The 26,570-nt window shown below is 39.5% G+C and overlaps 1 protein-coding gene across 1 annotated transcript; it reads left to right on the forward strand.

Moving 5' to 3' along the window:
• Positions 1-9,141: 9,141 nt before the first annotated feature.
• PIP (prolactin induced protein) lies at positions 9,142-16,478 on the forward strand. Its single transcript, XM_047839086.1, has 4 exons — positions 9,142-9,236; positions 11,259-11,367; positions 15,686-15,800; positions 16,354-16,478. Exons 1-4 carry the CDS (start codon positions 9,142-9,144, stop codon positions 16,476-16,478), a joined length of 444 nt encoding a protein of 147 aa, XP_047695042.1.
• The last annotated feature ends 10,092 nt before the right edge of the window (positions 16,479-26,570 follow it).

Genomic DNA, 26,570 nt, shown 5'->3' on the forward strand with positions numbered 1-26,570 from the left:
TCTGTGTGAGTCAGGTGCGTTGAGAACAACAGCTTACACTCTTAAAAAATCTGCAAGAAGAAATCTTGCTGAGTCTAGTAAAATATTCATAGAAGCACAAATTTCTACTGACAAATAAGCAGATACTCCTGATTTCATTACCAAGGGACATCTCCTCATTATTCAGGCCTACAAACTCCTTCCCACTTCAGATCCTGTAACACCAGCCACTACTAAATATTTGACCAGGGGCACCTGGGTGACTCAGTTGGTTAAGCATCTGACTCTTGATTTCCATTCAGGTCATGATTTCACGGTCTGTGAGATGAAGCCCCGAGTCGGGCCCTGCACTGACAGTGCAGAGCCTGCTTGGGATTCTCTGTCTCCCTCTCTCTCTCTCCCTGCCCCCTCTCTCAAAATAAAAAAAAAAAAAAAACTTAAAGAAATAAAGATTTGAACAAACATCCAAATTTGAGAAAGGCTCCAAAAAAACGTTCACTATAGTAACTATTTTGGTTCCAACTTCAGATAAATTCCCCCAGTATATTTTCTTCATGAAAATTAAGCTACATCCATGTGATGAAAGTACATGCTTCAGTTGAAAATAGTAATAAACGCCATTTTTGAGCACTTAACATGAAAGGCAAAGAAATTAGTAAGAATCACACTGCTTGCTAGAGGCACAGCTAGGCTTTACACTCAACTCTACCTGATGTTAAGACCTGTGTTTGCGACTACTCTGCTACTTTGCCTACTTCCAAATGAGGAATAATTTATAATTACATGGAAAATACTTACATAGGTATTTCACACTGGGTGTATATAAACAGGAAATAAGCTTGTGAAAATGGCCTCATTATCGTTAGTCCTTAGGTAAATACAAATAAAAACTACAATGAGATTCAGTTACACACATTCCAGAATAACTAACAGCAACAACAAAAACAGACAAAATAGAGTTGTGGGTGAGAATGCGGAGTGACTGGACTTCATACATACCGCTGGCGGGATGAATATCGGAAGATTTTTTTGGCACTAGCTAAAGATGAACAACTGGTACCCTATAAACACTGGATGCCTCATGACCAGTCAGTTCCATTCCCACTTGCAGTCAATTCTGCAATAACACTCATTTTGAAAATTTGAATGTGTTTCAGTTTGATTGATTTATTAGGGAACAATTTGCACATTGTTCCCCAACTGGTGGCTCAGCCGGTTGGGTGTCCGACTCTTAATTTTGGCTCAGGTCATGATCTCACGGTTCATGGGATTGAGCTCAGTGTGAGGATCTGCACTAACAGCACGGAGCCTGCTTGGGATTCTCTCTCTCCCTCTCTCTCTGCCCCTCCCCTGCTCTCTCTCTCTCTCTCTCTCTCTCTCTCTCTCTCAAAATAAGTAAATAAACATAAAAAAAAAAAGAAACACAAGATGGAATAATAGAACCTGTACCCAGCTGAAACAATCCACGAAGTAATACCCAAAATACACTCAAACATCCACCAGGTACCTCAGTCCACTGGGTGTGTTATCCTACAAAGTTGTATTTTATTTTCCGTTTGTAACTACAACCTTTTCTATATAAACAAACACACACTCAACATCCCAAATATATCTAAGTGTCCTGGTTCAAAATGCCAAGGACTACAAACAAAAAAAGACAATACTATTTATACGTGAGGACCTTAAAAGAAATCACCAAATCCTGTAGAAGTGGCTCCTTTTAGTGCTCTTAGTTGCTGGTTTAGTGATTTCAAACATCACTATAATTTCCAAAGCCTTCAGCCCTTAGGGGAAACCACAAGTGCAGATGAGAAAGCCACAAAAAAGTTTCCAGCCATGATCCTAAAGTTAATTGAGGAGGAAAGCAACACACTGAAATAACAATTGCAATTTTGATGAAAACCTTGAAAGACCCACAATCCGAAGGCAAAAACAAAACAAAACAAAACAAAACAAAACATGCCCAAGTATTTAAAGGTTGTGGAAGATCAGAGGCCAATATCAAAGCAAGGAAAGTCACACCTACTCATATCTGGTGTTACAACCTTTCACCTGATTTCAGATAATCCTCTGCCCACCATTTCACAATAACCCACAAGCTACTACCTTCCACAATGAAATGTCATGTCTTCTTCAAGGTAAAGTATCATATTCATTAGTGTTTGTGTAATTATCTGACATGTAATATTACACTATTTTTTAAACATTAGGTCCTTCTTTTTATTTTTTGTATCACTGACAATATTTTTTAGTATTATGTCCTTACTCCCATTTTTCTCATAAGTGTATTGTGACATTTTCCTTAGAGCAGTGATTTATAAGAACACGTATGTTATATTATGACAGAACTGACTGTAAATACTCAAAATGAGTGGGCATTTGTACTAAAAGCATACACACACACACACACACACACACACACACACACACACAAAACCCATACAGTATTCCTAAAAAATGGCATATTTAGATAATATAATATTTAAAAACAATGGAAAAGATTTAATTACTGCTAAGTGCAACAAACTAGACAAATACCACAGAAATTATGTTGAGAAGGCAGTCAGAACCCAACTAGTATATGTATGTATGTATGTATGTATGTATGTATGTATGTATTATGCATATAAATATATATGATTTTATTTGTATGAAGTTCAGGAAAATGAAAAAATAGTCTTTGGTGATAGAAATAGAAATTTTGGGGGCGCCTGGGTGGCTCAGTTGGTTAAGCGGCCAACTTCAGCTCAGGTCATGATCTCATGGTCCGTGAGTTTGAGCCCCGCGTCGGGCTCTGTGCTGACAGCTCAGAGCCTGGAGCCAGTTTCAGATTCTGTGTCTCCCTCTCTCTGACCCTCCCCCATTCATGCTCTGTCTCTCTCTGTCTCAAAAATAAATAAACGTTTAAAAAAAATTTTTAAAGAAATAGAAATTTTGGTTTAACATTGGTGGTATTGACTTGACAGGGCACGAAGGAGATTTCTGGTGTACAAGAAATAATCTGTATCTTAATTTGGGTGATGGTTTCAGAGGGGTATTTCTTTGTAAAAATTCATTGAGGTTTACTTAAAATCTAGGCATTTTATGTATGTTTTGCCTCAATAAAATTTTTTACAAAAAAATTTTTATTTAGAGGCACCTGGGTGTCTCAGTCGGTTGAGTGTCCCACTTCGGCTCAGGTCATGATCTCACTGTTTCTGAGTTAGAGCCCCATGTCAGCCTCTGCGCTGACAGCTCAGAGCCTGGAGCCTGCTTCAGATTCTGTGTCTCCCCCTGCCCCTTGGCCCTCTCCCACTCACACTCTGTCTCTGTCTCTCTCTCAAAAATAAATAAACATTAAATTTTTTAAAATTTATTTAAAATATGTAAAGAGAATTAAAATACACAGCAACAATGGCATAAAAAGTTGGGGATAAGGATAAAAGAATTAAATGATCTAAGGTTTTGTATTATTCAGAGTTGATGTAATTAATATTAGATTTTTGTCATGTTACATATAAATATTAAAGTTTCTAGCCTCACCACAAAAAAATAGTAGTAGACAGTATAATACAAAGGCTAATAAATAGAAGAAAAATTGAATAGTAAAAAAATTACTGATTCTAAAGAAGGCAAGAAAGAATATAAAAAGAACAAAAGAAGCGGGAAAAATATAAATTATATACTTTGACAGTAATTAAAACCCAAATATATCAATTATTATGCCAATGATAATTGGATAAATGCCTAGATTAAAAGACTAATATTTTCAGACTGTATAAAAATTCCAAAATTCAATTATATGCTACTTACTAAAGATGCATCTCAAACTTAAGAGTATGAAAAACTGAAAATAAAAGCATGCTAGAGGATTTACCAGAAAATAATCAAAAGTAGCTGATTTCATTATATTAATATTAGTAAAATAGACTTTAACCCCAAGAAAATTACTAGAGTAAAGAGACAGATTTTTATTTTAGTGACAAAAGTTCATTTCATCAGGAAAATATGAAAATCTTGAATTTATATACACCTAAGAACATAGGCTCAAAATACATAAACTTTTACAGAATAAGAAGAAATAAGAGAAATTATAAATCTTCAATTGTAAAAATATTTCAACACACCCTTCAATAATTTATAGTGTTGTGATGTAAAAAATAATAATGTATAGAAAACATCAATATAAATTTAGTAAAAATATAGACTATTTTAAACACAATTTTTTAACTTGACCTATTAGATATATAAAAAAACATGATATTCAAAAAATATATGTTCTTTTCAAGCACACACATAACTTCATAGAAGCTAGGGGGGGAAAAAAAACCCCATTTCCACATGGATAAAATGATGGGAATTATGCAGCATACATTAGCTTCCAATTGCTGCTGTAACAAATTATCATAAATTTAGTGGCTTAAAACAACACAAATGGATTATCTTACAGGTCCAGAGCTCATAAGTCCTAAATCAAGGTGTCAGCAGGTCTCTGTTCCTTCTGGAAGCCCTAGCAAAGAATCTGTTTCCTTTTCCAGATTTTAGAAGCCACCTATATCCCTTGGCTTGCAGCCTCTTCCTTGTATCTCTCTGACTTCTGCTTCTGTCATCATATCTCTTCTCACTCTAACTCTCCCAACTCTCTCTTTCTCTTATAAGAATTTTTATAATTACAATGGGCCAACCCCAGGTAACCCAGGATAATCTCCCCATCTCAAGACCCTTAATTTAAAGATATCTAGAGAGTCCTTTTTGCCATATAAAGTAACATAGAGGCTCCAGGGATTAGAACACAGACTATCTGAGGTGCCATTATTCTGCCTACTAGTCAGAATATATCCTCCAAACTTAATATAAATAAGCTAAAATCAATAATTTTAAAAATCCTATATTTTTATCTTGATTACTGTGATAGTATATCACAGGTATATGCATATATCCAAAACTCATCAAATTGTGTGTTTTAAATATGTGAAGTTTTTTTATAGATGAAACATACCTCACTAGAGCAGTTAGAAAAATCTTATATTTGGAAAATAAGGCATATTTATTTTTTAATTTTTTTTTAATGTTTATTTATTTTTAAGAGAGACAGACAGAGTGTGAGCAGGGGAGGGGCAAAGAGAGAGAGGGAAACACAGACTCTAAAGCAGGCTCCAGGCTCTGAGCTGTCAGCACAGAGCCGGATGTGGGGCTCGAACTCACAAATCATAAGATCGTGAGATCGTGAGATCGTGACCTGAGCTGAAGTTGTTCGCTTAACCGACTGAGCCACCCAGGTGTTCCCAGACTACTTGATTTTTAACCCCAACTCTGCCAGTTACTAACTTTGCAACCTTGAGCAATTTACTTTCTCTCTCTAGGCCTCAAATTCTTCATCCATAAAATGAGGATAATACTTAAGTTATATGATCTTTTGAAGCAATAGATGAATTAATATGTTAACCACTTAGCAGAGAGTCTGACTTATAGTAAGCACTGTATAAATATTTGCTCTCATTGTTGTTTTTGCTATTTGAAGAAGCTGTATACGATAATCCTAGGGTATGTGATTCTCAAGGCAGTAGGAGACAAAAGGAGCAGAGCTCTACTTCTGCATCTTGTATAGCAGAAGGGAGGGTCGTATGTCAAAAGTACTCAGTGTACAAAAAGTGTTGAGAATGGGGAAACACCATGGTGTTGAATACAGTACACTGACAAGAGAGACAGGAGAAATCTCTAGCAGCTACCTTTAAGAGGAAAATGTGGGGACTATAATGTGTAAAACTTCTCCATACCCCCAAAGTATAATTATAGTAAAGAACTTTTTTTTTTAATTTTTTTTTCAATGTTTTTTTATTTATTTTTGGGACAGAGAGAGACAGAGCATGAACGGGGGAGGGGCAGAGAGAGAGGGAGACACAGAATCTGAAACAGGCTCCAGGCTCTGAGCCATCAGCCCAGAGCCTGACGCGGGGCTCGAACTCCTGGACCGTGAGATCGTGACCTGGCTGAAGTCAGACGCTTAACCGACTGCGCCACCCAGGCGCCCCGATAGTAAAGAACTTTTATATTATTCAAAACTTCTGAATTAAATTTGTATTTTTTCATTTTTAGGTGTGTTTGCTTGGATGCTTTTTTTTTTAATGTTTATTTATGTTTTAGAGAGAGAGAGAGAGAGAGAGAGAAAGAGAGAGAGAGCAGGGAAGGGGCAGGTAGAGAAGGAAAAAGAGAATCCCAAGCAGGCTCTGTGCTGACAGCACAGAGCCTGATGCAGAGCTTGAAGTCACAAACCATGAGATCATGACTTGAGCCGAAATCAAGAGTCAGACGCTTAATTGACTGAGCCACCCAGGTGCTCTGGATGCTTTTTAAAATCTATGGGAAGACAGAAATAGGTCTCATGACTGCCTGCTCCATTTAGGTTAACCCTATAACATACTTAGTAGTCCTCAATAAATAGAAACTAATATTAGAATTCTGATCACAGCCTATTAAATTTGTTATTTTGACTGCCTCCCCCATTATATTCTGTCTCATTCATTTCTGTATGCCCATCACCTTAAGCCTCTCTGTAAAGGTAGGTGCTTAATCAATATTTGTAGAATACATCAACTGAAGGAACAAGGTAGATGATGGGTAGAGAGATGAATTCATAAAAGAAAGGATGAATGCTAAGATTGTTACATCAAGTTTATGGGAAAACACCCTAGAATGGTCAGCCATAGAAGATAAATGTGTACTTAGAGTAGGCCTTGTACTTACCTACTTTGGGGCTCTTTATTAGTATTTAGGCATGCCTCACTGTGGCCTTGTCCTCGCTGGTAGGCAATGGAGTAGTTAAAAGCTCAGGTTCTAGAGCCAGACTGCCTGCATTCAAATTCTGGTTTGTCCACATGTACCATAAAGTTAGTGATGTGAAGTCTTAGGGCCCCTTACTTACAACCTCTTCCAAAGCCCTGTGTATGTATTTCATATTTGAGAATTTGCATTCTATTTCTGAAACAGGCTCCCAATATTGTAAAACGAAACTTTCAGATTCTACAAAACGTGGATCCAACTTTGGCTCCACCACTTACTGGCTCTGTGACTTGGGCTCGATATATTTATTTGCTATGTGCCTCCATTTCTCCATTTGTAAAATGGAATAAGCTGGCATTAACTTCATAGCATTGTTTTGAAAATTGAGTTAATACATGTGAAATGTTTAGCACAGTGTCAGGCACATAGTACGCGTTCACTATGTATTGGCTTCTTTAACTCCCTTTTGTGGTCATTCCTTATCTTCCTCTTGTGTGAGCCCTGTCAGACCTAGGATCACGTTTCTCTTCACAAATTTAGCCTGTGGCAAGTTTCTCTTTAATCCTTAATCCCTTCCCCTTGCTCCCATACAATCTCTTTTATGAGCTTCTTGAATTGTTTACAATCTGATTTTATCAATCTCTATTTGTTTTTTGAAACCTACTGGACCTGTTCATTACTTAGAGGACACGACAATTTCAGCTTCATTTTTCTCCCCCTGGGAGCCATCTGCTAGATCAGTTTCCTGAACAACAGCATGGAGAAGAAGATGATATTATTCTCAAGCTTTTATCATAAATAACATTCTAAACACTTCCCTGCATACCATCTATAGAACTGCAACAATTACTTACATTCTGTCTTCCCTCAGAAAACTTGGTCTTTCCAGATATATTAAACCCCATGAATACTGACACCTCTTTGTCAACTGGGGAGACACATGGATTTTTGCTGGTGGACTTGCTTCATTCCTAAAACCAAGTTAAAACCAAGGTTTGCCTGATACTGTTCATCTCCATCCAGATCTTTGATGCAATGTGGGTAGCCATTGAAGAAACTATGTTACAGCAATTTATTGGCTTATTGGCCCCCAAATCATATCAGTTTCTAGAATAAATATCTATTGCTGATTTAGTCAAAATTACTTAACCAATATCTGCATACATTTACATCAAGCTAAAATACCCTGGAGTCCTATAATTTTGGACATACATGATGGAGTGAAAGATAAAATGTGGTCATTCCTACTAACCCTTAAGGCAGCTTCACCATGTTCCATTATTCTGTGGATATCATTTTCCATGATATCCTTGACCAACATGTGACCATCACTTTAAAAAATAATGATTTTTAAACTAATATATACTTAAATATCATCATGAAGTGCCTCTCCAAATTATGTTCAATAGGCAATAATCTGTCTTATACCCCGGGATTTTACCACCTAGTGAAGTGACAGCAAAGAATGTTGAAGCCCAGCAAAAATGACATTAAGAATTCAGTACAATTTGCCTAGATGCCATATCTTCTCTACTCCACATTTGTCCTTCCCATCTGAAATGCCTGCTATATTGTGGGTTTAGAACCTGATTTCACCCCAAAGTTTCAAATACACTTGCAACCAATATGGGTTCCAACCCTTTCAACATTTATTGTCCTTTCCCAAACACCAGCTGTATTAGGATTCTCAAATAGAACCAATAGAGTGTGTGTGTGTGTGTGTGTGTGTGTGTGTGTGTGTGTGTGTGTGTTACAGTCTCTGAAATTAAGGACTCAACAATCACACACATCTTCATGTCACCCAGTTATATGGCCTTAATTCCCCATCATCCAGAGCACCCACCTCTAGTTTTCTCCTCTCTTATGATTGGTGGTAACCCCCTAGGAGAATCCTAATCACCCTAGCAGCCCTACAAAATTTTTTGAAGAACATCTCCTCTTGAACTTACCATAAGGGGATAGCAAAAGTTTCCTACAGCTGTGATCTGAAACCTGCTACCCACAGCTGGGCTCTCTGCCTCTAGAGACTAGGGGAGCAGACTGTAGCTAAAGCTACATACAGCAGGCATATGATTATGAGGGAAAAGAAAACATTTGCATAAGAGGGAAGAGCTTTTGAGGTCTTTTGAGGTCCTGAACACTCTGTGAAATTCTGACATACCAAGTAAACGAGGAAGGATAATCTCTTTTCTCAGACACTAACACTATAGACGAATGTTGACTTTTTCCATAGGAAAACAAACTTCAGCTCAACAAGGAAAGATCATGAGTGGGAAGGGTATTTGGGTAGTTGACCACAGGGATCCGCTTGGCAGCTCTCTCACTTGCTTGATCTGCATATAAGGAGTATGCTGGGCACCTGGGACTGTGTTCTCTAAGACGTCACATTCTGTCTCCTCCACCATGCACTTTCTCCAGCTCCTGTTCAGAGCCAGCTCTGCTGCCCTGCTCCTGGTTCTCTGTCTGCAGCTGGGGACCAACAAAGCTCAGGAAAACACGTGAGCCAAGCCTTTCTCTTCCTCACAAAAATCCTTTCAGGGAAGGATCTTATCTTAGCCTGAAAATCTCTATATCCTTTCCTGAAAACTTTTCAACTTTCCAGAACTCTGCTCCCAGAGACTCTCCTAAACCCCATTTCAAGTTCCACTTCTCTCCTCTTAGGAAGTCTCATAAACTATACTCATATTTCCACTAGGTTCTTCTAGGTTGTCCATGGAAATAAGTCTCCCAGTGTGCATATAGGCTATAAGTAACAATCAGTCTTGCTCTATGGCTCTGATCCACATCCTGTCCATAGTCTACACCTTTGTCAGATTTCTGGTCAGTAAACTTTACATTCTCACACCTCCTAGAACAGCAGGTTCAGCAAGTCTGTGAGTTCTAGCGATAGCTTTAAGCAATTTTGGTAGGACTCACTAAAGGATCAGAGGCTCTGATCACTGATCCTTGACCCCATGGTCCAAGGTTGAGCCAGCCAAGCAGCTTAGACATTCTTCCTATTCTGAAGCTCAAAGACAAAAGCAAGTACACACTCACCCACCACCTACACTAGGACCTGGGAACACAGGCTCAGAAGCCAAATCATTGAGGGTACATATTTGAAGGAAGCAGGAAAATTGGGGGAAATGAAGTAGGAAATGGAGCCAGGGTCTGGGAGAAGCAGGGACACTCAGCAAATCTAGGGGGTTTTCTCATCAAGAACAGGGTTTTGAATGCTGGGTTTTGGGATTGTGATTCTGATGGTACCCTCTGTGGCACAACCAGATGTCCTGTCCTGGAGTAAAACATTCAGAGTTTTGACAAGTTGGTAGAATGGAGCCCAATGTCCTAAGAAATTTTGAATGGGGACAGGTTCAGACACAGATATCACCCCATGTAGCCCTTAGGGGGCAGCAAGTTGGTGAAATAAGCTGTACTAATTAGGGTGATCAGAATCCCCATCTGCCCAGAAATTTCTCAGTGTTAGCACTAAAAAGCTGTCATCCCAGGAAGCTCCTCACTCCTGGGCAAGCTGATCTGATCACTCACTCTAGCTAAGCTGGTCATCTTATCACTCCTAAATTCATTTACAAATGAGAGGAATTTTGGAGGAATTTTGGAATTCCTGTACACTGAGCACTAGAGCAACTGGCACAAGAAATGCAATATCTCCAAAATCTGAGATGCTTTACCCTAGGAAAATGGGACTGTGAAGCATTGTAGCCAAAACCGTAAATTCCCTCCTGTCCCACCAATACCAAGGAGTTCAGCCAGGAGTTTCTGGGAGAAAGAAAGTAACTCTCCTAGTCTTGAACCCAGGTCTCCCTGATGAAGAAATCCTTGACTTCTCTCTGCTACCATTTCTTTTCCCATCAGATTGTGATATGTGGCTTAAAAGTAGGGTGGCATCTAAAGGCCTCAAACATGGCCATATGTCCAAATTCTCTGCAGTGCTAAAGAAATACAAATACCTAGGCCCCACCAGGAATCAAAGAAGGATGATCTCAAGGATGACTCTAAAAATTCCTCCAGTGCATTGAGATGTTTTTGGTTTAACACGATTCTGTTGACATGGAATTTTCTAGTAATGATGACTAGAGCCTCCCCCACCCCACATTAGTGGACAGTCAACAGAACCTGAAGGATTTTATTAAGAAATGACATGTAATATTATACTTTTATTCCTTTTTTTTTAATTCATTTTTTTGTCAGTGGAAAGAAAGACAATGCTCAATTTTAAATAAAGCATCAAAGCTGCTATATTAAACAAAACAAAGTCTTGTAGAAAACAACCAAAGCAAACAAGGATCAAAAATTTCCAGGGGTTCTTCATTATTGCACTATATGCTAAGTAACTTGGATGTAAATTAAAAAATAAAAATTAAAAAAAGTCCAGGGGTTCTGATGCTCAGCAATTGATTCAGCTCTCATTATCCCCTTTGCTTTACACCTTCTCTGTTGCTTACGCTCTGCTCATTGTGTGCTCCTCTCGTGCACGGGACAGATCTCTGATCTCTACCCTCCTTCCCTGTTCCCCAAAGCGGTCGAAAAGTGATGAAAATGGAGGTACAGATGCCCCGCAGAGCAAACGCAAGTGAAGAAATCACTGTGAAGATGAATGTTAAAACAGAATTGCGAGAATGTATGGTGGTAAGTAGAGGCCTGGGGTAGGGGGTGAACTCAAGACAAATCTGACTCCTTAGTTATGAATACAATTAGATTAATCTCTCACTTTAATATCATGCATTATACTTAATAATATGATGAACTGCAATCCTCATGCTCCCAATTCTCATATATACTTGATCCTCAGAACAATCATCAGACCTCGGGGCAGATTACTATTCTCATTTTACAGATAAAGGAATCCGATCCTGAGGTGTAGGAAGGAAGAGAAGGAAAGAAGGAATGGGTAGTGAAGAAAAACACAGCTAAGAGGGAGAAGAGAGGAAAAGCTTATGAGCTGGGAGAGAAGTGGTAAGAGTTCCTCCAAGGTCCGGAAGATGATTGTTTGGGAAGAGAGGTGGGGATAGGGGGTTCTCACAAGGAAAACTGCAACCACATCCAGTGCATTGAGGCAGGTGGGCAGAAGAGATATGTTGCACAGAACACAAGGGATAAGATTTGCAACTTGGCAGTGAACTCTGAGCAAAGGCTGCGTTGACCCCCCCTCCCTCTGCCCTTTTGCTCTATCGTCAGAAGTTCACTCCTGTTCCAGCCTCCTCTCCCCAACAAGGAGCCCACGCTGTCTTCTCCCCTTTCTCCAATTCGCAGTTGTGGGAGGGAGGTCCAATCCCTTTATTACATCAGAGGTTTTCAAATGGAAATGAGCATAAGTCTCACCTGTGCCTTATCACCAGCTGCTCTGGGCCACAAGGAGAAGGGACCCGTGCAGGTTTCGGGCTTTTCCCCAGGGAAGAGTGTGACCTTCTCTTCCCTGCCAGCAGTCTCCTCTCGTGTTGTCCCCCACACGCAATCTGCCCCTTGTTAGCTACCTCTGTTCTATGGCCAAAACCCAGGAGTTTCTCCCCTGCCTCCTTCTAGAAGTACACTCTCTCAGGCAGCACATGCATGAGTTTCCTAACTCAAATTAGATTTAAGTACAATGATTAAAAAGAAAATAGAATTGGAAGCATGAGAATTGTTATTCCTTAAAATATATTCTAGAAATGGCCCCATATCTGTAAGAGAAAGATTTCTGATCACTGAGCAAAGAACAACATGGCTGCTTTGTCAAATTTGTCTGTTCACAGTCCAAGAATGTGAATACTGCATGTTAGCTGGGGGTGGGAGGGAGGCCACATCATAATTTCTCAATTCTGTGTTTTATTTATCATAACGACTGACGACAAAAAGAATGAGAATGTGTGCATAAAGGTCTTGTGATAATGGTAGTTCCTGGTAATGATAGATAATGAAAGTCTGTTTCCACCCCTGAAAAAGTGATAGGTGTAAAAAAATGTGCTTAATCAACAAAATCACACGTGAAATAATTTTGTGCTACTGTGATTCATAGGACTATGTTTTAAGAACAATGCTAATACATACAGAGAAAGACAGATACCATATGTTTTCACTCTTATGTGGATCCTGAGAAACTTAACAGAAGACCATGGGGGAGGGGAAGGGGGAAAAACGTTACAGAGAGGGAAGGAGACAAACATTAAGAGACTCTTAAAAACTGAGAATAAACTGAGGGGTGGGGGGAGGGGAAAGTGGGTGATGGGCATTGAGGAGGGCACCTGTTGGGATGAGCATTGGGTGTTGGATGGAAACCAATTTGACAATAAATTTCATATTAAAAAAATAATAAATAAAATAAGAAAAGAACAATTTTTTAAAATAATTTTTTAATGTTTATTCATTTTTCAGACAGAGAGAGAGTGCAAGTGGGGGAAGGACAGAGAGAGAGGGAGACCCAGAATCCAAAGCAGGCTCCAGGCTCTGGGCTGTCACCACAGAGCCTGACACAGGGCTCGAACTCAGGAACCAAGAGATCATGACCTGAGCCAAAGTCGGATGCTCAACCAACTGAGCCACCTAGGCGCCCAGGCAATCTTTTTAAAACCTACCCAAGTACAAGGAATCTCATAGAATACATTGCAAATTAGACAGAATTTTGTTAGTTCTGGTCAACCAATTTTTATTTGTAGCTTCCAATATAAAAAAATGTCTGGCTACAGAAACATCTTCAGATTTTTTTTAATTTAGGAAAATATAATTTTTATGTGTGAAGATTCTAATACCTAATCTTCATTTTCTAACAATTATCATGTTTTGCAAGTAAATTTTTGATCAAGTGAGGTATTAGGATCACAAATTTAAAATTAAAATAGATTATACCCTCAATCATGAATATAAAGATTGTATAATCTTTTAAGGTTGAAGAGAACTTGTAGCAAACCACAGTGCTTTGCTTAAACATTTGTGGTATGGAAGTGCCTGGGTGGCTCAGTCAGTTAAGCGTCGGACTTCAGCTCAGGTCATGATCTCATGGTTCATGGGTTTGAGCCTCACGTGGAGCTCTGTGCTGACAGCTCAGAGCCTGGAGCCTGCTTCGGATTCTGTCTCCCTCTCTGCCCCTCCCCACTCACACTGCCTCCCTCTCTGTCTCTGTCTCTGTCTCTCTCTCTCTCTCTCTCTCTCTCTGTCTTTCTCTCTCTCAAAAACTGAATAAACAAAAAAAAATTAAACATTTGTGGTATGGACCATTTTGTTGATCTCTTGAAGTCTAGGGAATGCTTATGAGGAAATTACTTTTAAATGTGTGAATAGGGGCACTTGGTTTGGCTCAGTTGAGCATCTGATTCTAGACATTAGCTCAGGTTGCAGTCCTGGGGTCGTGGAATTGAGCCCTGCATGGGGCTCCATGCTGAGTGTGGAGCCTGCTTGGGATTATTTCTCTCTCTCCTCTTGCCCCTCTCCCTGGCTGGTGCGCTTGCTCTCTTTTTCTCTCTCTCTCTCTCTCTCAAAAAAATAAATAAATAAATAAATGTGTAAATAAAATGCATTGGACTACACAGGAAAACTACCATATTGAAAAACAAGTGATAATGATTATTAAAAATAAACTTTTGATACGGTACTGTTTGCATTACTTTATTGACATATTAGCTAAAAAGGCAATACATTTAAAATATAGACAAGTTAAAATTTATCTTATAAAGATGATCTACATAACGGTTCTTGTTGCTCAGCCTGAATAAGTGGCTCCAACTGTACATTGGTTTTGACAAGTGAATTCCAGTGGCCTCTGACTTTTTGTTTTGAATATTCAAGTGTTGAAAATTCTGACTCATTGGGATAAACTGTTGTAAATGTCATAAGAGATAAACCCCCAGCAAGAGTAGGTTTCTTGAAAGAAATGCCAGGATCTCCAAAATATTCTGAGTAAAATTCCAATGGGGAGAAATCTTGAGCTCACCATTTAGAGCTGACAAGCTATTTAGTGCACAGTTTCCAGTTACCTGGGCAAGCTTCAGGAGATGGGCAGATGGCCCCAGCCATGACCATGCAACCCCGTGATATAATGTCCCTGTGTTCAAGGTAGTGATGCATTCAGATAATAGTTTGAGATATATAAACCTGTAAAATGGTATGAACACATCTGTTTCCCTTCGTGATAAAATCACACACACTGCAAATGCCACTGAGGATCATTGATGACATAGTGGGAGGGAAATGTTCAATTTCAGTGAGAGGTTAATAAAATAAAGATACAATTTCTTTCCATCTGAGTTCACAGACTCAGTGAATTCTATCCACAGACCCCCCTGGGTCCATGGACTCCAGGGTAACACCCCTTGCTGAACACTAACCAGACAAAAGCTTCCTGACGCTGCTGAAACTTATATATCAAGTTGCAAAGCCCTCTCAAGTTAAAAAAGGAAAAAGGAAATTTACCTTCAAGATTTCATCTGTTTATCTAACAGCCAAGTCTGGTAGGTGACTGTTTTCCTCTCACAACTGAGGAGAGACTGAGAGATGTCACTCCAATCATCAAAGGTCACAGAGTTGGGAGGAGCATAGTTCCAGGAGCAAGGTCCGGTTTTGGCCTCCACACCCAAGATCCAAGCTGTGGTAGCAGGCCATTCCTGAAAGCCTTAGCCAGGAAACCACAGCAAGCCTGCTCCTCAGATGAAGGCTGCCTCAGAATAAGTTCTCCTTGCCCTGTCAATTCACTTACCTCTTCCCTTCGGAGCCCAGACCCATAGCACTAAAGCAGGACATGTTGCCAGAAAACCTTCTGACCTAGGCTTTAGCTCCTGAAAATGATAAACAAAAGAGGACTCCCCAGTGCTTCTGGTCTACATCTGTCCCTGCTCTTTGTGCGTGAAAGATGTTCTCCTCCCCCTCCTCCTCCTCTTCTGCCTCCTCCTTCTCCTCTTTCATGCTCTCTTGTCTTTCTTTCCCTTTCCCACTCCCCAGACTAACACTGGGTCCTCTCTGCCCACTTCTTCCTCCCCAGATTACATCTTACCTCAGAAGCAACATTACAATCGAAGGTCCTTTTAACTATCGTTTCACTGCCTGCCTCTGTGAGAATGCTCCAAGAAATTTCTACTGGGACTTTCACATCAATGGTAAGTATAGGGTGGGGCACCTGGGTGGCTCAGTCGGTTGAGTGTCCGACTTGGGCTCAGGTCACGATCTCACTGTTTGTGGGTTCAAGCCCCGCATCGGGCTCTGTGCTGACAGCTCAGAGCCTGGACCCTGCTTTGGATTCTGTGTCTCCCTCTCTCTCTGTTCCTCCCCTACTCATGCTCTGTCTCTCTCTCAAAAATAAATAAACATTAAAAATTTTTTAAAAATAGTAAGCATAGGGGTCATCCAAGTGAAGAACTATCTACTAGGGTAGGGAAACCATAAAGAGAAATGTTACTCCAGATATGAAACAAAATGTCAGGGCAGAAGGGTGGAGGGAAAGGAGGGAAGGAAAAGGGAGAGTGGATGGGGACTATGCCCAGGTCTGAAAGGTGAGGGGTTGTATGAGAAAAGCTAACAAGGGAGATATATTTGCAGATGACTGGGGGGAAACTGGGTCCCAGTAGAGAGGTTCCTGAAACTAGTAAAAAAAGCCAGAAAACTCGGGGTTACAGTGTTATCAGAAAAGATCTTTGTCCTTGTCTCTTTCAGAAACTGCAAAAATAGTAGCAGTGGCCCACGTTATTCAACAACTAGATATCTGCCCCAACAATGAGGCAGTGGTGCCCTTGGGACCAAAATATATTTATACCATTGGGACCATAACCGTAGGCTGATCTTGGTGGAAGCCCTTGTCTGCCCCCGAGGATGGTTCCTCTACAGAAAGTGGGCGGGAGTATCTGTTGTGGTCTGTAAAATAAACTTCTCATAAGCTTCTCTGTGTTCTGTGTTTTCCCTTCCAAATCTATCCCAGAGGAGCCTCGGAGCACCCAGAATATCTGGAACTTTGTTCTTTCAAAGAACTCTTACTGAAGAGAGTTTATGGTTTCTCATTGTCCATTGGTATGAAGAGGGAGAGATGAAGAAATAGAGACGGGTCACAGAATCTAAAATTCCCTGGGCTCCCAAATATGATGCCCCTTCCCTGAACCCATACCCTGTGCTTCCTTACTGTAGGGAAAAACTCAGAAAGCCAGGGAATGCCAAATGTTCGTGGGAAATGAGGGTCAATGGGGCCATTAGGCACAGCTGGTTAACATAGTACCAGGGTAAAAATGTGAATGTGTATGAATGCCTGCCCAGCCAGACAAACATAAACTGCTCTTGATCTTTTCTTTCTCATTGATTTTTACTGATGGAAAAAAAAAGGGGGGGGGCATTTATCATATCAATAGCCACAGAGCAAGTGTCAGAGACTATGCTCATCTATTCTTGTAAAGATACCACATCTGACAAAGCAGCCATAAAGGGATTTTTTGTTTGTCTGTTAGACGATTCCAGGGTCCCACCCTCCCAATAGCACATTCCTTCCTGTTTTACCAAAGGGTATGTCTTCAGATCCAGGAGGCATGAAGAGCCCCCAACAAAATCACCCCAATAAGGTCCACACAAAGACACATAGTAATTAAAATGACCAAAGTAGTGATAAACAGAGAAGTTTAAAAGCAGTAAGAAAAAAGAAAAACAGTTACGTACAAGATAAACCCCATCAGGCAACCAGCTGAGCTTTCAGCACTCCGCAGGCAAGAAGGGAGTGGCATGATATATTCGAAGTGCTAAAAGGAAAAAACCTGTAGCCAAGAATACTCTATCCAGCAAGGCTATCATTCAGAATAGGAAGAGGGCTAAAGAGTTCCTAGACAAACAAAAGTTAAAGGAATTCATGACCATTAAACCTACGAGAAATGTTAAAGGGGACTTTTTAAGTGGAAAGGAAAGACCATAAGCAAGAATGAGGAAAATAGAAAGAAAAAAGGCAGTAAAATTAAGTATATCTATAAACATCAGTCAAGGGAATCACAAAATAAAAGGATGTAAAATATGCCACCATACACCTAAAATGTAAGGAATGACAATTTAGTGTTTTTAGAATGGTTTTACACTTAAACAACCATAAACTTTATATAGACTGCTATGTGCATAATGTTATATATAAACCTAATGGTAACCACAAATCAAAACTTGGTAATAGATATGCAAAAAATAAAGAGAAAGGAATCCACGTATATAACTAAAGAAAGCCAGCAAACCATGAGAGAAGACAGCAATAGAAGAGAATAGAGAAGAACTACAAAAACAACCATAAAACAACTAACAAAATGGCAATTAGTACATACCTTTCAATAACCACCTTGAATATAAACGGACTAAACACTATAATCAAAAAACACAGGGACATGCAATGAATAAAAAAGCAACACCCTTGTATATGCTGCCTACGAGAGACTCATTTCAGATCTAAAGACACAGGCACATTGAAAATGAAGGGATGAAAAAGCATTTATCATGCAAATGGAGGTGGGGCAGATTTCAAGATAAAACATCCATGTTAGGTGCATGGTCTCTAGGTAAAAACATTTTGCTCTTTTCTAACAAAGTTCAGAGGTTCAGACTTATCTTGAGATCAATGTTTTCATTTGTATCTACATAAACTCTCTATCCCAAGTCTCAGAATCTGTTTATTCCTTATGAGGGTCCTGAGTTTATCATAGGAATCTTGGTAGTGTTGTAAATCAGTCCTTTTTAAACCTGCCACCATTACAGTGAAATCGCGAGCCTGATTCTCAGTACAGCTGATTTTCTTGTTTGTTTTTTTTAACTAATTTATTGTCAAATTGGCTAACATACAGTGTGTAAAGTGTGCTCTTGGTTTTAGGGGTAGATTCCCGTGGTTCATGGCTTACATACAACACTCCGTGCTCATGCCAACAAGTGCCCTCCTCAATGCCCATCACCCATGTTCCCCTCTCCCCCGTCCCCCCACCATCGACCCCCTTCTCAGGTTCAATTAATTTGCTAGAGCAGCTCACAGAACTCAGGAAAATACTTATACTTTACCATTTATTATAAGAGCATACGTTAGAGATGAACGTCCAGATGTTAGAGGTGTGGAAGGCAAGGTATGCGAGAAGGGGCACAGAACTTCCATGCCCTTTCCGGAGTGCCTCTCTCCCAGAACCTCTACATGTTCACCAGCCTGGAAGATCTCCAAACCCTGTCCTTGTGGGTTTTTATGGAAGCTTCACTACATAATCATGGTTCATTAAATCATTGGCCATTAGTGATTAAGGGCCTCTCTCCCCCACTAGAGACGGGAGGAAAGAGGGAAGCTAAAAGTTCCAACCTCCCAATCACAAGGTTTCAGTTCTCCTGGCTACCAGCCCCCCATCCTTAGAGGCTTTCCAAACATCACCCATTAACCTAATAAAAGACCTTTATCACTCTCATCACAAGAAATTCCAAAGGTTTGAGGAGCTGTGAGCCAGAAATAGTGGATGGACAAAGACCAAATATATATTAGAAATACATTTTGGTCATCCAAATGGCCAAATATATGTTTCTTATAAATCACAATATTGTGATCTGTATCTCTTTGCTGGTGGTCTTCTTTCAGAAATATGGAAGACCACTGTCCACACACATGGCAGGTTGGAAAGGCAGGTGGGGATGGGAGCACCAAAAACCCTGAGGAGCAACCCTCAACCCATGACATGGAAATTGGCATGGATATACCCAAGTTCTTACGTCTCTGGAGTGTAATACTTATGAGGCATGTGTTTTAACCATCTGCCAGAGATCTCCCTCAGGATTAAGCTTGTCTTCCACTCTGACAACTTGGCTTAATAATGTACCCTTTATTTACTATGTTCCCCTGAGCATATCAATACACATACTCTCCTGCGCATGTTTCCTAAATTTTCAAAAAAACCAAAAAACACTTCCATTAAAATCTTTGTCTCAAAGTCTGCCCCTGAGGGAACACAAACTGAGATGAATTTTTCAGGGTGTTTAAGAATAGTGATTGCTGGGGCACCTGGGTGGCTCAGTCAGTTGAGTGTCTTTTTTTTCTTTTATTAATTTCATTTTTTTAAATATAATTTATTGTCAAATTGGCTCATGTTCCCAGAGTCGTGGGATCAAGCCCTGCATTGGGCTCTGCACTGAGCTTGGGGCCTGCATAAGATTCTCTCTCTCTCTCTCCTGCTTCGGATTCTGTGTCTCCCTCTCTCTCTGCCCCTCCCCCACTTGTGCTCTGTCTCTCCCTCTCTCTCTCAAAAATAAATAAAAATTAAAAAAGATTTAAAAAAAAGATTCTCTCTTTCTTACTCTGCCTCTCTCTCTCTCTCTCTCTCTCTCTCTCTCTCTCAAATAAAAAAAAAAAATAGTGATTGCTGAGGAAATACATCTGTAGCACCAACAGCAACTCCCACAGAAAAGAAGGGAAGAAAAAGAACACTGTTATATCATACCAGATAACAATGGCATAAAATAGTTCTAAAACATTTTGATATATCTCTTTTGGTATAGCCACTTCAGCTAAGGTCATATTTTAATGGGACCTAACAACAAAATCGAAATAAAACATTAAACTTTTTGTCAAGTGTTAGGGTCCAAAATGGGGTGAGGGTTAAAAAGGAGATATCATCTTGAAGGAAAACTACATGCAACCAGCAGCCAAATGGTTACCCAAAATATACACATTAGAAACGGCCACAAATCACAGAACCAAAGCACCTGTAATACCAACAATATCAACACCAGGCAACAATTGTAGTTCTGGATTGGGAAATCAGAGGACCAGGAAAAGGTGACTTAAACACCACATGCTAGATGGGGAGTGGGGGATCATGGAAAGAGGAGAGATTCCCCTGGTTCAAGATGAAACTTCAAAGCCAAACTGCAAACACATAAAGAAACTAATCATCAGGCTTAGAGTTTCAGTTAAGCAAGATGAGTAAGTTCAAGAGTTCTGGATTGTACCTATAATCAACAATACTGTACTGTACATTTAAAAATTTGTTAAAAGGTTGATCTCATGTTAAGTATTCTTGCTACAAGAAAATAAAATTTTTTTAAAAAGAAATCTAATGACAATCTACTATTAAACTAATAGAACAGTCTTAAAGGAGGCAAAAAAGTTAGAGGCAGAAATGAAACAATGAGAAATAAATAGAAGTAACCAATTAGAAACCTTGCAAAGGAAAAATATACTCACTGAAGCTTTTTTTTTTTACAGTACTAACATATTTCACTTTATTCTTTTTTTTTTTAATGAAATTTATTGACAAATTGGTTTCCATACAACACCCAGTGCTCATCCCAAAAGGTGCCCTCCTCAATACGCATCACCCACCCTCTCCTCCCTCCCACCCCCCATCAACTCTCAGTTTGTTCTCAGTTGTTTTTTTTTTTAATTTTTTTTTCAACGCTTATTTATTTTTGGGACAGAGAGAGACAGAGCATGAACGGGCGAGGGGCAGAGAGAGAGGGAGACACAGAATCGGAAACAGGCTCCAGGCTCCGAGCCATCAGCCCAGAGCCCGACGCGGGGCTCGAACTCACGGACCGCGAGATCGTGACCTGGCTGAAGTCGGACGCTTAACCGACTGCGCCACCCAGGCGCCCCCAAGCAAGACATATTTAAAAGTAATAATAGGGGCACATGGATGGCTCAGTAGGTTAAGCATCAGACTTCAGCTCAGGTCATGATCTCACCATTTGTGGGTTTGGGCCCCACATCAGGCTCTGGGTTGACAGCTCAGAGCCTGGAGCCTGCTTCAAAATCTGGATCTCCTTCTCTCTCTCTGCCTCTCCCCTGCTTGCACTCTGTCTCTCTCTCTTTCCCAAAAATAAATAAACATTAAAAAAATTTTTGTAATAATAATAAAAGTCAAGTTTAGCCACATAGTAGAAAAATACAGAAAATTTAAAAATATAGTCTTTTTTATTTTTGCAAGAGTGAAAGAGAGCACGCAAGAAAGTGCAAGCAGGGGAGGACAGAGAGAAAGAGAGAGCAAGAATCCCAGGTAGGCTCTATGCCCAGCACAGAGCCCTATGGAGGCTCCATCTCACAACTGTGAGGTCATGCCTGAGTCAAAATCAAGAGTCAGATGCTTAACAACTGAGCCACTCAGGTGCCCCTAAAAAGAGATAATCTTAAAACTCTCAAAGACACAACAAAAATGATAATATTAAAGTATAACAGTATATTTCTCATCAACAACAATAAATACCAGAAATAAGAAACTAACAAATCCAAATATTCAAAGTGCTGAGAGAAAATCACTGTCAAACTAGAATTTTTTACCTAGTCAAATTCTTATTAAAATAAGAGCAAAATAAAAATATATTCAGACATCCAAAAACTAAGAGAACCTCACTCATAGAGAAACAGTCATCCAAAGATTAATAGAGAGTTGCTGAAAGTCTTTACCAAGAAACACAAGATCAAATCAAAGAGAAGGATTAACTTAGAGGAAATAGACAGTATGTCAGAAGATGAAAACTTCAAAAGACAATTAAAAACACCTTCATACATATAGCAAGAACAGGGCATTATTAAAAAGGAATATTAGAGGGGTGCCTGGGTGGCTCAGTTGGTTGGATGACTGATTTCAGCTCAGGTCATGATCTCACAGTTTGTGAGTTTGAGCCCCGCGTCTCACTCTGTGCTGACAGCTCAGAGCCTGGAGCCTGTTTCGGATTCTGTGTCTCCTCCTCTCTATACCCCTCCCCTGCTCACGCTCTGTGTCTCTCTGTCTCTCAATAATAAATAAACATTAAAAAAATTTTTTTTTAATTAAAAAAAAAAGGAATATTAGAGGGGAGAAAGAGACATATGGTAGTTTAAAAAACAATAGTAGAAATGAAAACATTCAATGGAATGGTTGGAAGAAAAAGTCAAGGAAATCTCTCAGAAATTAGAATTCAAAGGGCGGGCCTATGCCGGCGGACTCCATCTTGTTCTGTGTCCTTCACCTTGACCACGCCTCCTCCCCTTGAGTAACCTCCTGCTCACCCGTTCAAACTTCCCTATCAAAACATGCCCCGCGACGTGCGTAACAGGACTCCGACCCTTCCCCAGCCAATCGGCTGAGGCCACAGCCATTACCTCACCAACTGCCCCTAGGCCCCAATAAAACCTTTGTCCTTTTGAAACTCACTGTCTCTCCCCAGTATCTCACCGCTGCGTCGGTGCCGGTAGGGGATTGAGCTCGAGCTAGCTAGAATAAAGGCTCTTTGCTTTTGCATGGGACTCAGCTCCCTGGTGGTCTTTGGGGATCACGAATTCTGGGCATAACAAGAATAAAATGCTAAAGAGATGAAAAAAAGGTTAAAGTCCAACCACAAATATTAGGAATTCAGAAAAGAAAGAAGGGAGAAAAAAAAGTAAAAGGAATCAATAAATTGATAATTGACATACTGCCCAAATTGGAAGATGTGATTTTCCAGATTGAAATCCCAGTCCAGTTAGTAAAATAAACATCCAGCAAAAGATATCATTATGAAAATTCAGGATAGTGCAAAGAGAAGGTATTTTGTGACTCCAGAGAAAGAGACGTTAAGTTACTTGTAAAAGAACAAAATTGTGATTAGACTCTTCAATGGCAATGGCTGAGGAATTCAATTCATAGCCATAACATTCATTGGTTGGGAAGTTAGAATAAAGATATCTTTTGACATGCAAATTTAAAGAAGTGCTCCACCAAATTAAGGGAGTAAACCAAGAAAACCAGACAACGGGGAATTCACCATAAGACAAAAGTAAAGAGACTCACCAGGATAATAGAGAAGGGAGAGTCTAAAATAGCAAGAGGGCAGCAGGCCTTCAGAGATCTCCAAACCTATCCAGTTTGGAGTAGATAGAAAGGATCAACTAGTTATGTCTACAAGACATAGAATATCTGATATGGCTGAGCATATTGAAAAATATTTAGAAAATCAGGATCAAAGTTGGAATGAGTTGATGACATCTTGCTTAATAAAAAACTAAGCAACAAATTCTCTTTCAATTGCTCTAGGGAGAACAAAAATCTGCATATAAAACAAAAAGTAATCACAAGGTATCACCTGAGGCTCAACTACAAACTTTATTTGCATTGTCATAGTGATGTAAATATCAGACATTGTATTAACCACTTATTATAATATAAATGTATGGGAGGCATGAGGGACCGGAAGAATGTGTGAGTGTGGGTGTACGAAGCTGCTATGTGGAGAGTGAAATAGAGCTAAACCCTCATCTTGCAAAGTGGGAAGTCAAAAGAAAATGACCAAAACTAGAAAAAAAAAAAAATCAAGAGGTAGCACAATAGGTATGTTATTTAGAGACATGGAGAAAAATATCAAATGAAATGGATAAACGAATTGAAAATAATTTCCTCTGAAGAGGGGAAATGAGATGGGGAGGTGAAAGTAAACAGGGTTATTTTTCTAATAAATATAATAAAAAGTTATGTAGGAATACAACTCTTTATGCACACAGTGAATAAAAATGTTTGACCTAGTTGCATTACTTTTTCCTGTGTCAGGGTAACTGTTTACAAGATCAGTAACTGAGATTAGCTGTACCAGGAACAAAAAGAGGCTGATTTATGGGCACCTGTACTGAACATTAATCTTGGCCTCATTCATCTGAGCCCTTTACTTAACCATTGCAGTCAACTTGATTATTCACCATCCAGCCTGCCTCAGAGACCTACTTACCATCCAACATACTAAGTCATTGAGAGAAAATACCTTTTACAACTGTAATACCTATGGGGCACTTGGGTGGCTCAGTCAGTTAAGCGTCCAACTCTTGATTATGGTTCAGGTCATGGGTTTGTGGGATCAAGTCCTGCAACGGATCAGGCTCTGAACTGACAGCACAGAACCTGCTTAGAATTCTCTCTCTCTGCCCCTCCTTGCTCATGCTTTCTCTCTCTCTCTTTCAAAATAAATAAGTAAACTTAAAATTAAAAAAACCTTAAAAAAAAAAAAACTATTGTAATACCCATAGGCACTAATCTTTAGAGTTTCTTGAGATAGGATCCCTGTGTTTAACTTCTGTATCCCAAGTGCCTGGTATACAATATGTGCTCAAAAAATTCATTAGTATGTACAAGTTTTACCCATTCAAGGAAATTCTTTAAAAAGAAATCATAAGGGAGGTTGCAAACATAGAAACATATGACAATAGAAGTCCTACACACCAAATTTCACAGGGCTACTATAACATAGTACTTAGCAGTAAATATATATACCTATTTATTTAAAAAAAAAAAATAAGCAGGGCGCCTGGGTGGCTCAGTCGGTTAAGCGTCCGACTTTGGCTCGGGTCATGATCTCACAGTTCGTGGGTTCAAGCCCCACATTGGGCTCTGTGCTGACGGCTCAGAGCCTGGAGCCTGCTTCAGATTCTGTGTTTCTCTCTGCCCTTTCCCCGCTCGTGCTCACTTGCTTGCTTTTTCTCTCTCTCTCTCCTCCCCTCAAAAACAAATAACCATTAAGAAAAATAAGAAAAATTGAAAACCAGTTGTCTAGGCATTCAACTAAAAAAAAACCTTAAAAAAGTGACAAAATGAAACTAAAGGAAGATGTAAAATTATATTAATGATACATGAAGAGATAATGCAACAGAAATGAAAGAAACAATGAAAGATAAACAAAACCGAGAACTGAATCTTCAGGGTAGGAGATGGGATATCTAGCAAAACAAGAAAACTTCTAATTAGAAAACAATGAGAAAAGATACAGACCATACTAGAAAAAGAAAAAAAAAAGAGGCAATAACTATAGAATAAATAGTGGAGGTTTACTCCAAACTCATAGGTGTAATTTTATGCTAAAGAAGGTTGAAAACCCACATGAAACAGACATTTTTCTAGAAAAAATATAAATAATTAAAATCACTCCCCCGCAAAACTGACAAACTAACCAGGTAACTATTTAAAAAATTGAATTTGTAATCAAATGTCCACCCTGCTGCTTCACAAGAAAAAAAAAATCCTCTGTATCCAATGTAATTGTACTTTGGATCAGACACTATTACCTCCAAACAGATTGCATTTCCAAGCCTCTTCTGAGAATAAATGCTGCTCTCTGACTAACATCAGTCAACGGTATGCAAGAAGAGCTGCTTCTTTGCGGTTTACGGGAGTCTTACTTGAGGGTCATTTCCCTGTCTCCCATGGTCTTCTTTTCCCCCTCCTCCACACTACTTCCCTCTCCTACCTTGTTTAAGCGCTGCTTGCTATTGTTATTGTTGTTACTATGTGAAAAATGACTTTAGATGAATTGCTTTCTTTTGTGATACCATGTTTATTCATTAAAATGATACTATAAGGGGCACCTGGGTGGCTCAGTCACTTAAGCGTCCGACTTGGGCTCAGGTCATGATATCACACTTTGTGAATTACAGCCCCACATCGGGCTCTGTGCTGACAGCTCGGAGCCTGGAGCCTGCTTCAGATTCTGTGTCTCCCCCTCTCTTTAACCCTCCCCTGCTCACGCTCTGTGTCTCTCTGTCTTTAAATAATAAATAAACGTTAAAAAAATTTTTTTAATAAAAAAATTTTAAAAAATAAAATGATACTATAAAAGAATACTTAATTACAACGGAGTATTACTCAGCAATCAAAAAGAATGAAACCTTGCCATTTTGCAACTATGTGGATGGACCTGGAGAGCAATATGCTAAGTGAAATTAGTCAGTCAGAGAAAGACAAAAATCATACGACTTCACTCATCTGAGGACTTTAAGAGACAAAACAGATGAACATAAGGGAAGGGAAACAAAAATAATATAAAAACAGGGAGGGGGACAAAACAGAAAAGACTCATAAATACGGAGAACTGAGGGTTACTGGAGGGGTTGTGGAAGGGGGGATGGGCTAAATGGGTAAGGGGCACTAAGGAATCTACTCCTGAAATCATTGTTGCACTAT

The sequence above is a fragment of the Prionailurus viverrinus genome, chromosome A2 (assembly GCF_022837055.1).
Source record: "Prionailurus viverrinus isolate Anna chromosome A2, UM_Priviv_1.0, whole genome shotgun sequence".
Lineage (NCBI taxonomy): Eukaryota > Metazoa > Chordata > Mammalia > Carnivora > Felidae > Prionailurus > Prionailurus viverrinus.